This window comes from Mytilus californianus, unplaced genomic scaffold, assembly GCF_021869535.1.
Source record: "Mytilus californianus isolate M0D057914Y unplaced genomic scaffold, xbMytCali1.0.p SCAF_7, whole genome shotgun sequence".
NCBI classification, from domain to species: domain Eukaryota; kingdom Metazoa; phylum Mollusca; class Bivalvia; order Mytilida; family Mytilidae; genus Mytilus; species Mytilus californianus.
The window spans coordinates 114,353,623-114,367,615 of record NW_026262723.1 but is presented as its reverse complement, the minus strand read 5'-3'; the positions used below and the strand labels follow the sequence as shown (position 1 = coordinate 114,367,615).

General features: G+C 33.1%; 1 protein-coding gene across 2 annotated transcripts in view; it reads right to left on the bottom strand.

Annotated features, from left to right (window-relative positions):
* Nucleotides 1-11,336: 11,336 nt before the first annotated feature.
* LOC127708314 (inositol polyphosphate multikinase-like) overlaps nucleotides 11,337-13,993 on the bottom strand; it is a 62,992-nt gene continuing 60,335 nt past the window's right edge. For both annotated transcript variants that reach the window (XM_052213169.1, XM_052213170.1), the window contains exon 6: nucleotides 11,337-12,686. In XM_052213169.1, the coding sequence (XP_052069129.1) occupies nucleotides 12,223-12,686 (464 nt within the window). In that variant the 3' untranslated portion in view covers nucleotides 11,337-12,222. The remainder of the gene's footprint in view (nucleotides 12,687-13,993) is intronic.

Sequence of the window (13,993 nt, the reverse complement as noted above, 5' to 3'; positions counted from 1 at the left end):
GGAAATTAAACAACAACAGCATAATTATTGTCTTACAGTTTCAGGAGTTAAATCTGTTATGATTTTATTGACACAGTATCTTCTTATCTAGATTGATTTGTGTGTTATAACTCTGAAAATTTTATAAAGCAGATTCGAAATTCACAGGTACTGTTTGAGAAACACTAGAAGAATGAATTCCCCTTGATATACATTTATTAACATTGTATTGTGTGATTATTATGGTAGTACATGTTGTTTTCTTACTGTTTGTTATATTAATACACAACTAATACTTTATATAGTTTTTGTCATTGCATCCATTGCAGAAACTTCAACAATATCTTTAGATGTATATAGACACAGTAAGTGTCTAAAGTTTCATGTTTGGTTCTACATATCCAATCCCTTTACTAAACAAGGAGGATTTTTCTGATCTTTATATCCATGACTTGTGCCAGCATAATGTCAATAATGCAAAAAAAGAGTCAGAAGAAACCAATATAACATTAAAATGTCACAAGTCGAAGAAAAATTGACATAGCCATGGCAAAACAAAAACAAGTTCACAAAATACTGCATAAAATACTAAAAACAGAGCAACACCATCCCCAACAAAAATTGGGAGTTCCTGCTCCACATGTGGCACCCGTTGAGTTGCTCATGCATGTACAAATCTGGTAACAAGTCTCATTGGATGTTGTCACAAGCAACGGAACACAACAGGGTTTGTTGTTAAGACAATTGAAGCATTCCGTGGTCGACTTCTGTGACAAAGATATTCAATAACGATCTTCCAACTAGTGATGGCTTTCTGTAAAAAGTTTTAAAGGATGACTTCAACTTTACCACTAGGAACCTATGCTTCAACTGCTTACTTGTAAGCAGCAACCCTCTGTCAAGAAATGATAGGAAACACAAGCTCTGAAATATATCAAATAGGAGCTATATATTCCATATGCAGGCATTGCTGAAATGTTGCTAATAGAAATGAAAAGGTCATAATAGGGAAGCTGACATCATTCCTTTTGTCGTAAAGTTTTGTTTTTAACTGGTTCTCGTTGGACAATTTTTGGAAAATGACGCTATCAGCGGCATGTTTCCGATACCATTGACCAGAACTAACGGAAGTTGAATATGCCTCCGCCTACCGCACTCGGTTTCATATTTACTATTTTACATACTAACTGGAATCTGCTTGTATTACGCTACACTCGAACAAAGTGTTGTAGTCGGACGGGATCCAGCTTACATACGTTATTTTATTTACCAAAAAGATATCTTGACCTGTCCATATGTTTTTTGTTATTAAATGGTATTTGGAGCTATCCCTTTGTTATATTTTTCATATTTATTCGAGCTTTCACTTTTATGCACATGTCTTACAATCGTAAACAATCGGTATGTATACATGATAAATAGATCCGTTTTGTTATGGTGTTGGACTTTTTACCCACCAATGATCAGCAATCGCTAGACAAAATAGTTCTCCGAAATAATGTCAGCCTTTCATGCCATTTCAACTTTACAATCATTAAAAAAGTAATAATCGGAATCATTTTGATATCCATTGGATAGAAACTGGTCTTTATCCAGATTTACGAAGATTTTAATAATCGGACATTAGTAATACGGTTAATTATACCCACGCGGTGCGTATGAATCTTTGTTTACAAAGTTATAGCAGCAGAGTCTGTAACTGTATCATTATTGATTAACTACACTGTTATTGTACTTAATATGATGAAAACTGCATATGCAATATAAGATGTCAACTCGCCCAATACAGATTTTTTTTTTTTGACTCACAATAAACAAGCTGAAACGTTCAGTATGGCATATATTTTAGGTTAAAGACGGTCCCATTCATTTGAAAAGCATTTTGAAAGTACACGATGGAATTATTTCAGGTTTGGGGAACGAGTAAATTATCACAAAGTTCATTTCTTGACGACCTCATAATTTCATCATGTCGATGGTACAAATCGTTTTTACTGTTTACTTTCGCTTCTCATGTTTTGTAAACGGTCTTTTATTTTTTAACCCGAACCAGGCATATGCATTCTGTAATTGTGCAAATCTTCGTTCTTTGGTCAATTGGCTTATATATAGTTGTATCAATTTCAACTCTTACATTATTTTTTTTTAAATATATTTGCATTACAAATGCAATGGCAGTACCTTTCCAATTACTATTTATGTGTTGTGTCTAAATTAAAGTTGTAACACTTTATAGTGACTGGAAAGGGTAGAAAAATTCATCAGATGAGAAAAGGCTGAAGATACATGGAAACGGCACCAAATCATAAGATATTGCATCTTATAAAAAGAAACCGAGATTTGGATACTTCCACTTCAAGGTAAAAATGTTTATCTCTTGTGAAATGAAATAAAAAAATATTGTAACACTGTAGTTAATTAATAAAGATACTATTACATGTATTTCTGTATTGTCCTTATTGTTTTGTCCTCGGCCAGCAGTATTGGCCTTCGGCTTCGCCTCAGACCAATACACCAAGACATGGACCAATAACAAGGACAATACAGAAATACTTACGCAATAATATTATAGAATGACAGTATGGTTCAATAGCGGGAATCAGCCCCTCAACTACTTTTTACATAAATATTAACTTCTGGCTTCATATCCTTGTTCGTCTTGTCTGGAGATGTTGTTGTAGTTCCAGTTAGGCAAGCATTTTAGAGACGTATCCCGTCCATCCTCTCTTGACTTGTAATTTCTGGTGATAGATTTTGCCGCTTGACGTTGTATCCTTTCAAGCTTGTTTTTTTTGTTACCGTGTAGGGGTCCCATACTATGGCTCCATATTAAATTATAAGATCCATTCCTAAAGATCTAGATCATTGTTCTAATCTGACACAAATTTCAATAACTGGAATGCTACCCAAGTTGAATGTATGGTGACCTACTAGAACAGCATTATCACTATTGAAATTGTGTTTAATACCATGATTGTTCAATGTCATTAACTTAAATGGAGACAGACATTTGACCTGAAAGGTGGTGTGGGAGTGCAAAATCAAAAACTAACTGACTATGATATATGGTTAAAGAATGAATATCAATTACATGGGTCAACATGGTCAAGGGCAGAGTTGTTATGAAATAACAATATGGCAGAGAAGTGGTTTCAAGTTTCATATAAAGCGACCTGACTGACATGAAATAAAAAATCAAAGGAGTATCCCTATTTGTCTAATCTTCAAGGTGAAATAAAACTAGTAAAACAATATTATACTATTGTCTAAATCTACAGAAATAATTTGCTTCAAGTAACAGAAATAACTAGGTCACTAGTAACTTATTTAATGAGTATGTGGGGTATAAGAGCTTGATAACAACAGGCTCTTCATAATCATTTGGTTTGAAAAGGATACTAGTAGTCTATATTCTTGATTTAGAAAAATGTAATTGCAAGACAAAAATCACATTACTTAGAATACTTTAGATCATTCAGGTAGTCTTTATTTATATGTGCAAAAGAACAGCCAGTAGTCATTGGATATTGTAGATCATTCGGGTAGTATTGACCTATTTATTTATAGAAAAAAACAGCCAGTAGTCATTGGATACTGTAGATCATTCAGGTAGTCTTGACCTTTACATTTGTACTAGCCAGTTGTCATCTTCACATAACACACACATATACGAATATCAATTATATGCTTACGAGACATGTTGGAATGTTAAACTAATTACGGTATGTGAAAATCAAGACTTGCATAAAAAATATCACAATATTAGAGACAGTGGCGTCATTTTTCCTCAGAGCTTTCAGCTCTTTGATTAGATGCATAAAGTCAAGATATGAGGCCGACTTAACTATCTCAAACTGAGGGGAAACTGATTTTACATCTATAAATTACACCCAACTAATGTGAGCAATACAAACTAAGGGAACATCTGATCTTTACATACATGACTTGCATTCACCTAATGTGAAGAATACAAACAAAGGATGGGGAAGAGTGTAGAAGTAGTTCATGTACTGTATCCCTAACCTGTTAATACTGAAGGTTATGTGAGGACCCCGCACGTGACAAATTCCAATCTTAATTGACTAGGAATGTCAGTTTTCCATCTGAAGGTTGCAGTCACTCTGTCTTCTTCCACCATTTAAAACTGACCGCTAGGATATAGCCAATTGTGCTGAAAGTGGCGTTAAAAGACCTACTATCAAACCAAGGAATATCGGAGCTTAAAATACATAACTTGCATTCACCTAATGTGTATAATTTAAACTGAAGAATTTCTGATCCTAATTTCCACGACTTGCATCCACCTAATGTGTATTATTAAATAAATTCATCACAGATACCAGGATTGATTGTCTACAAATGAGTCATCAGTGACGCAGGAACAAAAAAAAAGTTAAAAAGACCAAATAATGTACGAAGTAGATGATCATTGTGAACCCAAAAATCCTAAACGTTTTGCCAAATACAGTTAGTGTGTTTAATTCAAAATAAGGAAATATCAGATGTTTACATTCATGACTTTCATCGACTTAATGTGAATGATTCACACTAAGGAAACATCTGATCTGTATATATGTTGTGTACAAGTTATCATTCTGTACAAATTATAATTTGTATTTTGATTTTGTACAAATTGTAATTTGTCCAAAAAGTGCTTGTACAAATTTTAATTTGTACAAAATTTTACTAAAATCCACTTATAACTTGTACAATAATTTGTAATATGGATTTGGTTAAACACGCATTAATACACACTATAGAATATTTATTTAATGACCACAAAATAAACTTTATTTACAAAATACGAAAATAGTTTTCTGTATTATTTGTTTGAACATGTGAGTGAATTATGTCAACGTGAATTGCACAACATCTTTTGCTTTTTACATTTTCATTTAGAAGTGCTGCAACCCCCACCCCCCTTTTGCTTTACACGAAAGAAACCCCCGACCACCAGTTTTTGAAAGCTTTTTAACTGCTTCACATAGCGAAAGTTGAAGCTCGAAGCTCAAGAACCGTTGTGCGAATAAACATAAGTCTTTAACAGCTTAAATTTTGTTCTTAACAAATATCCTGTTAAAATTCCTACAGCTGTTCCAATGCTTTATCAAAAATCACCGGATTCAACAATTACGCCTAAGATATTAGGATCAGTTGGGGCACGATCATACCGACATTATCCCTACAGCAAGTTTTGATAATTGCAGCTTTGTTTTCTTGGTAAGATATTCGACTTGGATATGTCGGCCAGACAACGCATACAGATAATTTATTAAAACAATTGACCCAAAAATAATGAACAGTTGAAAAGTGTTCAAGAAGAGTTGTTATACCACTGTTTCAGGTTAGGATGAGGGTTGGCGCCTGTTAAAACGTTTAAACCCGCTGCATTTTTATGCACCTGTCCTAAGTCAGGAGCCTGTTGTTCAGTGGTTGTCGTTTGTTGGTGTGGTTCATAAGTGTTTCTCGTTTCTCGTTTTTTATATAGATTAGACCGTTAGTTTTCCTGTTTGAATTGATTTACATTAGTCTTTTTGGGGCCCTTTATAGCTTGCTGTTCGGTGTGAGCCAAGGCTCTGTGTTGAAGGCCGTACATTGACCTATAATTGTTAACTTTTTACACATTGTGACTTGGATGGATAGTTGTCCCATTGGCACTCATACCACATCTTCTTATTTATATTGAATACAAAAATATTTTCTTCAAAATTTATAAATGTTAAAAATATATAAAAAGGTCATCATTTCTATCATGTTAAGTCATCATATATCCTTTGTACAAATTATAAGTGAAATATAGTCAAATTTTGTACAAGCATTTATTGGACAAATTACCATTTGTACAAAGTTAACATACACAATTATAATTTATACATTTTTTTGTACAAATTATAATTTGTACAAAATGATAACTTGTACACAACATATACATGAATTGCATTTGTATTTTTATATTTTATTTATCAATATTGATAAGATATTCCATGACTAGTGTTTCCTATCATGATTTCAATGATAGAATATTAGTTCTTATAAGGAAGCTATTGGAACAAAAATTCATGATGAAAATGTTGATGTTATGAAATATCTGTGTCAGGGATAGCCACATTGAACCGTTCTTTACTTGACATAGCCTCAATCTTATCTTCATTTTCTAAATTTTGACTAAACACCGGATACATTACTTGCCACGAGCAACATGAATTTTGCTATTCGTGGAGCAGGATCATCTCACTCTATAATGGAACAGCCCCGTGTTTTGTGGATGGATTTGTTTAGCTAAATTTGTTGTTAGTTCCTCTTATTTTCCATTGTGTTGTGTGCTTTTCTTAAACACATGATTTGTATTACCACTTGGTATCTCTTCCTCTTTTATATACTAGTAGGCGAATTATGCTTTTAGATTTTTTATGTTATAATGAATAACCAGTCATGTTATGCCTTTATGTATTCGACAAATGAAAAAAGCATTGACGGAAAAGTTCAACATTTTCTAATTGAGAAATAAATTTGATGAAATAATTATTCATGATGATTATCGATTAACAAGTATGAAGCACATCAACTGCTAATCAGATATGTATATTTCCTAGTCTTTGACAAATGATAACTAACATATAAAGATATCAGCAAACTTTTATCCATAGATAAAATATTCAAACCATTACAAACTTTGACCTCAGGCATCTTCTAGCTAAGAATATATCCTTATCAAAGACAAAGAGAAAAAGCTTCATGCAAAGATCTTTAATTTCCCAAGATAGATTGATGATATTCTGTCATTCAATTATCTACGTTTCAGTGTGTGCTTACCTCTCATATATACCCCAGTGATATTGAAATTAAGGATACTACCGAAAGTAGAACGTCTGCTCCATAACTTGATTTTTTCCTCGATATTGACTCAGATGAACGACTTCAAACTAGATGTATGACAAACGTGATGATTTGAACTTTCCAATTATTATCTTTCCTTTTCACAGCAGTAACATACCCTCTGCTCCATCGTATGGAGTTTACATATCTCAGTTAATACGATAGTCTCGTGCTTGTTCAAAATATACGGACTTCATTAACAGGAATGTGCTCCAAACACAAGGACTTCTTGACCAGAGTGATGAGGCAGACCGACTGAAATCGACACTACAGAAGTTTTAGTCACCATCATGAATTGGTTAACCAATAATATGTGTTGATGTCTCAACCCATTAGCGACATGTTTTCGCAGTCTTAGCTCATTGGATACCAGTGTAGTCGTCCAACGTGTACTTTTATTGACTGTGACCTTTTTCTTGAGTGCGCACTCACGTGGCGGGTGATGCATGCATAGCAGGAGACACTTAACCTGTCCACGCAAGCGATTTGGCTCCTTTTCGAGTTACCTTGATTTGTCTCTTCTTAATCGATTTACGAGACTTGAATATCGGTAAACTACTGTCAATTTAATTCAGATCCACGATCATACGTCTCATGAGGTTTAGTCAACTTTTGGTTCTGATTCTTTCCCAAACTGTTGATCTTGAACTTAGTTGATGAAATAATGACCAGAAGGTGTCATGCGCACTGATATTGGTAATGCTAATTCATTGTGTAACTGAAAATTACAGAAAATATTTGAGTATAACAATACCAATAAGTCAACAGACATGATGTGGGTGTAAATCATGAAGAAAAAAACTAAAATTCTTTCTGTTTGAATTACATACTTAATGTGGGTGTGAATCAAGAAGGAAAATAATTTGGCACAACTTTTTCGGATTTTCGGTTTTTGATGTTTTGTTTTGATTTGGTGTTCTAACTGTTTGATTCCAGTTCCACTGGTGAGTCTGGTGTAGACGAAACGCGCGTCTGGCATACCAATTTACCACCCTGATATCTTTAATGAGTCTTTACTGCACCAGATGTGCATTCCATCAGTTAATGTCTCTTCAGTGATGCTCGAGGCGCTTCGGACGCATCAAATTTGTAGAAGTGTTACTTAAGCTTGTTTTCTAGCGCAGTGTCGAAACTGTTGCTTATGACATGAAGGTCCAAGGGACCAGCTCAGTAGTAAATGCTTGTGCTGACATGACCTATAACACACTAGTACCTTTTTTCTAATTCTCCTTTTATACATTTATTAATGATTAACAAACTAAGGTTTCCACTCCCTCAGGCAAATTAACCTCAGATTAATTTTTGTGTATGCATTTTTAGTCATGTGGCTTAATGTATTTGAAGTGTTTGAACAGTATTATACCGCTGTTTAGAAGTCATAAATCGATTAAGAGAGAACAATTTCGGGTTACAAAAAAATATCCTTGCCTTTCAAGTATGGACCCTCCTGACATCATCTGAGAAACAAAATGTATCAAGGAAAAGTTAACTTGGACAAATAAACCAGGAAATTCAGGTTAACGTCATTAGAAACCTGTAAATGACACGATCAACTTACAATCATTCTTTAAGCCTAATTTAGTTCACCCATTGCTAATAGTTTCCGAGAAACATAAAGGGTCAATACAGTTATAACAGGTACTTTGCATTATCAATGATTCCCATGGTCAGATAAACACTGCTAGACAGATAGTTACAATTACAACCATTATACACATAATAAACATGATAAAGTTAAGCTTTTACAATTAGTACGCGAGAAAGTCCGAATCAGATAAACGTAGCATTGGCCAATAAACTATGAAAACCAGGTCAATATATCAACCCTGTCAGACAGACATGTTCACATTTCTATCATTCAATACACCAAACAAAGATAAGCTATTATGAAAAGTAAAACCTAAAGACCAACACATGCCATAACCCACGAACCATGAAAATAAGATCAAGGGTAGATGAGCCCTGCCAGAGAGAGACGTACACCTAACAATCGGTCTGTATAACAAATATAATTGACCTATTGCTTATAGAATCGGAGACACGGATGTAATTACAAAACTTAACGTTGACCAATGAACCACTTAAATTATGAACACCTTACAATCATATGTACCAAATATAGCTTACCTATTGGTTGTAGTATCAGGGAACAGGACCAATTTAATACCGAAAACTAAACGCTGATCATTGATTTATGTCTGATGGATATGTATGCATCCCTATGATTCTTTAAATCCAATACAAGTGTGCTTTCGCTAATAACTGCGAGAGAATCACATTGTAAAGAAAAGAAAAACAGTTGCCGAATCATGAATGAGATCAAACACAACGGTCAAATGCCAGGGAAAGTGTTTAGGTCTTCATTCTGGAATTTGAAAAGTTACACAAAGAACTAACGTTGACACAGACGGATTACAGTCCTATGTCTTACATCCTGAGGCATTCGTCCCTGACGAGACAACAATATACGCTGATCAATGCACCATGTTACAATGATTCTAAATACCGAATTCTGCTGAAATTTTATTCGTAATAATTATTAGATAAGTGACAGTTACTTCAAGCAATCATTGAATCCAATCAATCATTTTTAGCATATCTGTATGAAAGACATGAATTATCCAGCTCTTTCACCTTCTTAAATATAAAGTTCATGCCGTCAGCTATCCTGCCTAGATAGCATCCTTGTCTTGCATAAGCAAGTACACAGTTTTTATTAAATCATCAGACCATGAAGATGAGGTCAATAACATAGACCAGATGAAAGTGCATCTGTTAATAAGATATGATTTATCTTCTGGAAAGTGAAACTTTAGACAAAACAGTAATTCTAGAGAGACACCACCAGACAATCATTTTATTATCTTTCGTTCTTTGACAAATGTCGAAAGCAAGACAAAAATGAATGAAGATAAATCTTTGTCAATTTAGCTTTTCTTGTGTAATCATTGGGACAGATATTATATCTGTCACATTTAATTACATTTTATTATATTGTTCAATCAAATTAAAACAAAACAATAGCAACAGCAACAGAGCACAACAAATTATCATACTTTTCTACAAATCAAAACAATAAGTCTATGTACAGCTTAGCTTTTAGGTGAATCAAAACAACAGCTGCGGTCAGTTTGGCAAAACCATAAGTTTATGGTCAGCTTGAAAGATAATTAATGCATTAACAAGTACTTTGGCAAAATATAAATATATATTTACATAAATTACAAATTATCACTGTTATTATTTATACGTTTCTAATAAAACATGCACAATATTACAAAATAGTTACAATGTAAAATATTACAATATCAATTATCTAGAAAATAGAAAAAGTGATTTTACCCACAGAAAATATTACTCTGATATCTTCTATGACTGTAATGAACAATTACTTCTGATTGATTGGGGGTTAAAAGCCAGTGTTTATTATCTCGCTAAGACTCATTTCATCTTAATATAAAATAAACTTAACACAGAGATATGTCTCGCCTTTTTGTATTTTTGATAGTCTAATGCAAATGTGATATTAAAATTGTAATACTTTGACATGCAAATTATGCAATATATTCACAGTCAATGAACCATGACTGCAAATGAGATGTGTCAATTCTTATATATAACTGCATACCAAATATCATTGACCTACCACTAGAGGATCCCAGAAACTGACCTAATCACAAACTAATACATGTAAACTTAGCAAAAGTTTCACAGTCAATAGACCATGACTAAGGGGGCGGGTCCAAAACAATCTCCATGGTCACGAAATGTGCCAATGGTAATATAACTGCATAGCAAATATCATTGACCTACCACTATTGGTTCCCAATAAACTGACCTTATCGCAAACGAATACATTGTTGACGACGCCGCCGCCTCCGACGCCGCAAATCATCTGATTTAAAACATTGTGAAAAGAGATTGTCAAAGATGTAAAAGAGTGACAAGAATGTCAAATGATTGCCAAAAGTATATTAAAGCTGATTATCATGTTTATAGCACACAAACAATATAAAAATCACTCACCATTATAATGATCACACAATCAATATAAAAAGCACTCACTATTATAATGATACATCTGACGCATTCCATTACCTAACATGTTAAAAACTAACTGTTCTATGCTGATCATCTTTTTCTTTTTCTTGAACGTGTCTATAAATAAAACGAACCTATTTTATGCTTAGAAATTTAAAGATAATATAAACGTCTTTTTGTGACGTTGATCCATTCATGTGACGCGCAGTTTATATTTCGTTTGTGGTGTCCTGGTGTGCTGTCTGAAATTCATGGGAGGTGTCCGTTGTTATTCTGCGGTTGTAATGTATTTATGTATTTCTCCGTGCTGAGCATTTGTTTGTATTGTAATCCTGTCACGTAGCGTTGCCATTTTAGTGGTATTTATAACATTGCTATATAAGCGGGAGGTTTGGCTAGCAATAAAATAAGGTTCAACCCACCATTTTTTCCTTAAAATAGGAATATGGCAATTGTTATCAGACAGTCCGTTTCTATGTAGGTCAGTGTTTCTGTTATTCCGTTGTTTTCCTCTAATAGTTGATGTGTTTCCCTCGGTTTTAGTTTGTTACAGTGTTTTTAATATTGTAATGCCTGAATACCATCATTGAAGAACAAACAACAGTAGGAGATCATAAACACCATATAAATTATCAGTATGAACCCGACATTTTAAAAATGTTACATATGCAATGATTTTGAACAATTTGTATAATATGAACTCCTCATCAAAAATAATTATACTTTGAAACAAACGACTCTTCATTCAGAGGAAATTTTTCCCTGTGATCGGTAGCTAGGATGAGAGAACAGCCTAAGAAAGAGAAATAACTCCTCCTCAGTTATACGTACTTTATTGGCATTCAGTATTATTGAAATGACAAATTTTTAAAACATCCACTGAACAATATAATTATATAGCTGTCAAAAGCAGACAACAAATCAAATCTAACAAGGTTTAATATGGTCTATATACTTTTGTCAGGGTATAAAAATGGCAGTGGAAATCAAACTTTCTGACAGTCTAAAAAGTAAAACATCTTTTAAAAAAAAAAATAGGCCAGGAAAAATATTGCGTGTTTCTTTATTTAAGACAGGTGTATAGTCAAAGGAATAACTAGCTAATTATACACCTTAATATTTTTCTTAATGCTTTATGAAAAAAAAAATCACAGATCTTTAAAGCATGTTAACAGTCTTCTTGAACAAAAAAAAATACACTTGTTATAAAAAAAATAGTGAAGTTAAAATAACAAGCTTTACATAACCACATAACACATAAGTGTTGATCTGGAAACATTAAGGCACTCACACATATTTGCACATTTCTGTTAAAAAAATTAGGAATTACATATCAAGCAGAGATTGTAAATGTTTAATTAAGTTTTGTAATCCAAATATATAATTCTCATCTCGGTCTTCTGACGGAAACACATGGGTAAAATCAATCATTCGTACATCTACAAAACTTCTATCTGGATTGTTATGGTTAAAAGAAGAATTTCCGGTTTCGTCACTTCCTTCCTCTTTGAGCCGATCGTAAGTTTGATTAATGTCGGATTCATAATTTAAGTCTATTTTATTGTCTTCCATACTGTCCAGTTTTTCTTCCTTTTCTTCAGAACACCATACTATATCCTGTGCTTCAGTTATGTCTACAGATGCATTGTAAACAAGCAGCAATGAACTGGCATAAAACGCATATTTTTTCTGATTTAGGAACCAGGTTTCTATCGATTTTAATTTGTCAACCACGGCTTGGATATAATCTTTTCTGTAGTATTTGCCTTGACGAAAAAATTCACCTAATCCTAAAAAAAGAGATTTTTATTCAGAAAATTATGGTTATATAACAAAATACAGAGAATGTAGGACGTTGGTATGATTTGATAAGTCATGTATAATAATTATTTGATTTTCTGCATATTAATATTATAAAATATCAGCTGTGAGTCCCATTATAAAGATTTTTCACAATTGATTGATTGATTTTTGTTTGCTTAATGTCCAATTGGAAATCTTTCATGCATAATCAGGACAAATGATCACTGCTTATAAGCTGAAAAAAGCTACATTCTGTACTGTTGCGTGTATAGAAAGGGTTTGTCGCATCTGATCCATGTCCGATTCATGAATAATATGTGAATTCAGGGATGATTTTACTATACCATTTTGGGCAGCAAAAATAAAAATTCAAACCTCAAAACAAGAAATTTGTTTTTCTGTATTTCAATAGATAAGTCCATCAACTGTTCCAGTTTTTATTATCAAAGATGTTAGTCATTAAAAAATCATAGCTGAACACAATATAATCTAACATTTCCAACTAAAACCCATATTTGACAAATGTGACTAGCAGATTGAGAATAATAATAATAATAATAATAATAATAATAAAAATTATAATAATAATTCTTTTTAAAGAGGGTTACACTGTAGGCTATAAAATTAATCTTCCCTGAGGCTCTCATGAACTACATTGAAATACAATAAACAAAGAATCACAAATAATCAAACAAACACACACATAATAAAAATCAAAAGAGAAATTGTTATGAAATATACAACTTTCAAAACAGGTAACAATGATGAATTCATATAGTATTGGCATCATTCAAATTACCTCAACAATATTTAGAATTGAAGTAAGTGTTTGAAAAATTATCATGGGATATTGTTGTTTGTCTTTTCGTCATGTTTTTTTTTTTGCCATATTGTTGTCAGTTTTTGTTGTCTTATGAGTTTTAATATTCCCACCACAATCTGAATGTGCCTGTGCCAACTAAGGAGCCTGTAATTAACAGGTTGTCATTGATTGGTGTCTTTCATACTGTTTGTTGTATTCATTATTGTTTTGTCCTGAGATCACCCCCAGTTTTTGGTGGGGTTCGTGTTGCTTAGTCTTTAGTTTTCTATGTTGTGTCATCTGTACTATTATTTGTCTGTTTGTCTTTTTATTTTTGGCCATGGCGTTGTCAGTTTGTTTTCGATCTATGAGTTTGACTGTCCCTCTGGTATCTTTCGTCCCTCTTTTATCCATAGTTTTTCCAGACTTTTTTGCAATTCAAAACCAAATCGTAAGACAACTCACTTTAGACTAGAAAAGGGTACATCAAGC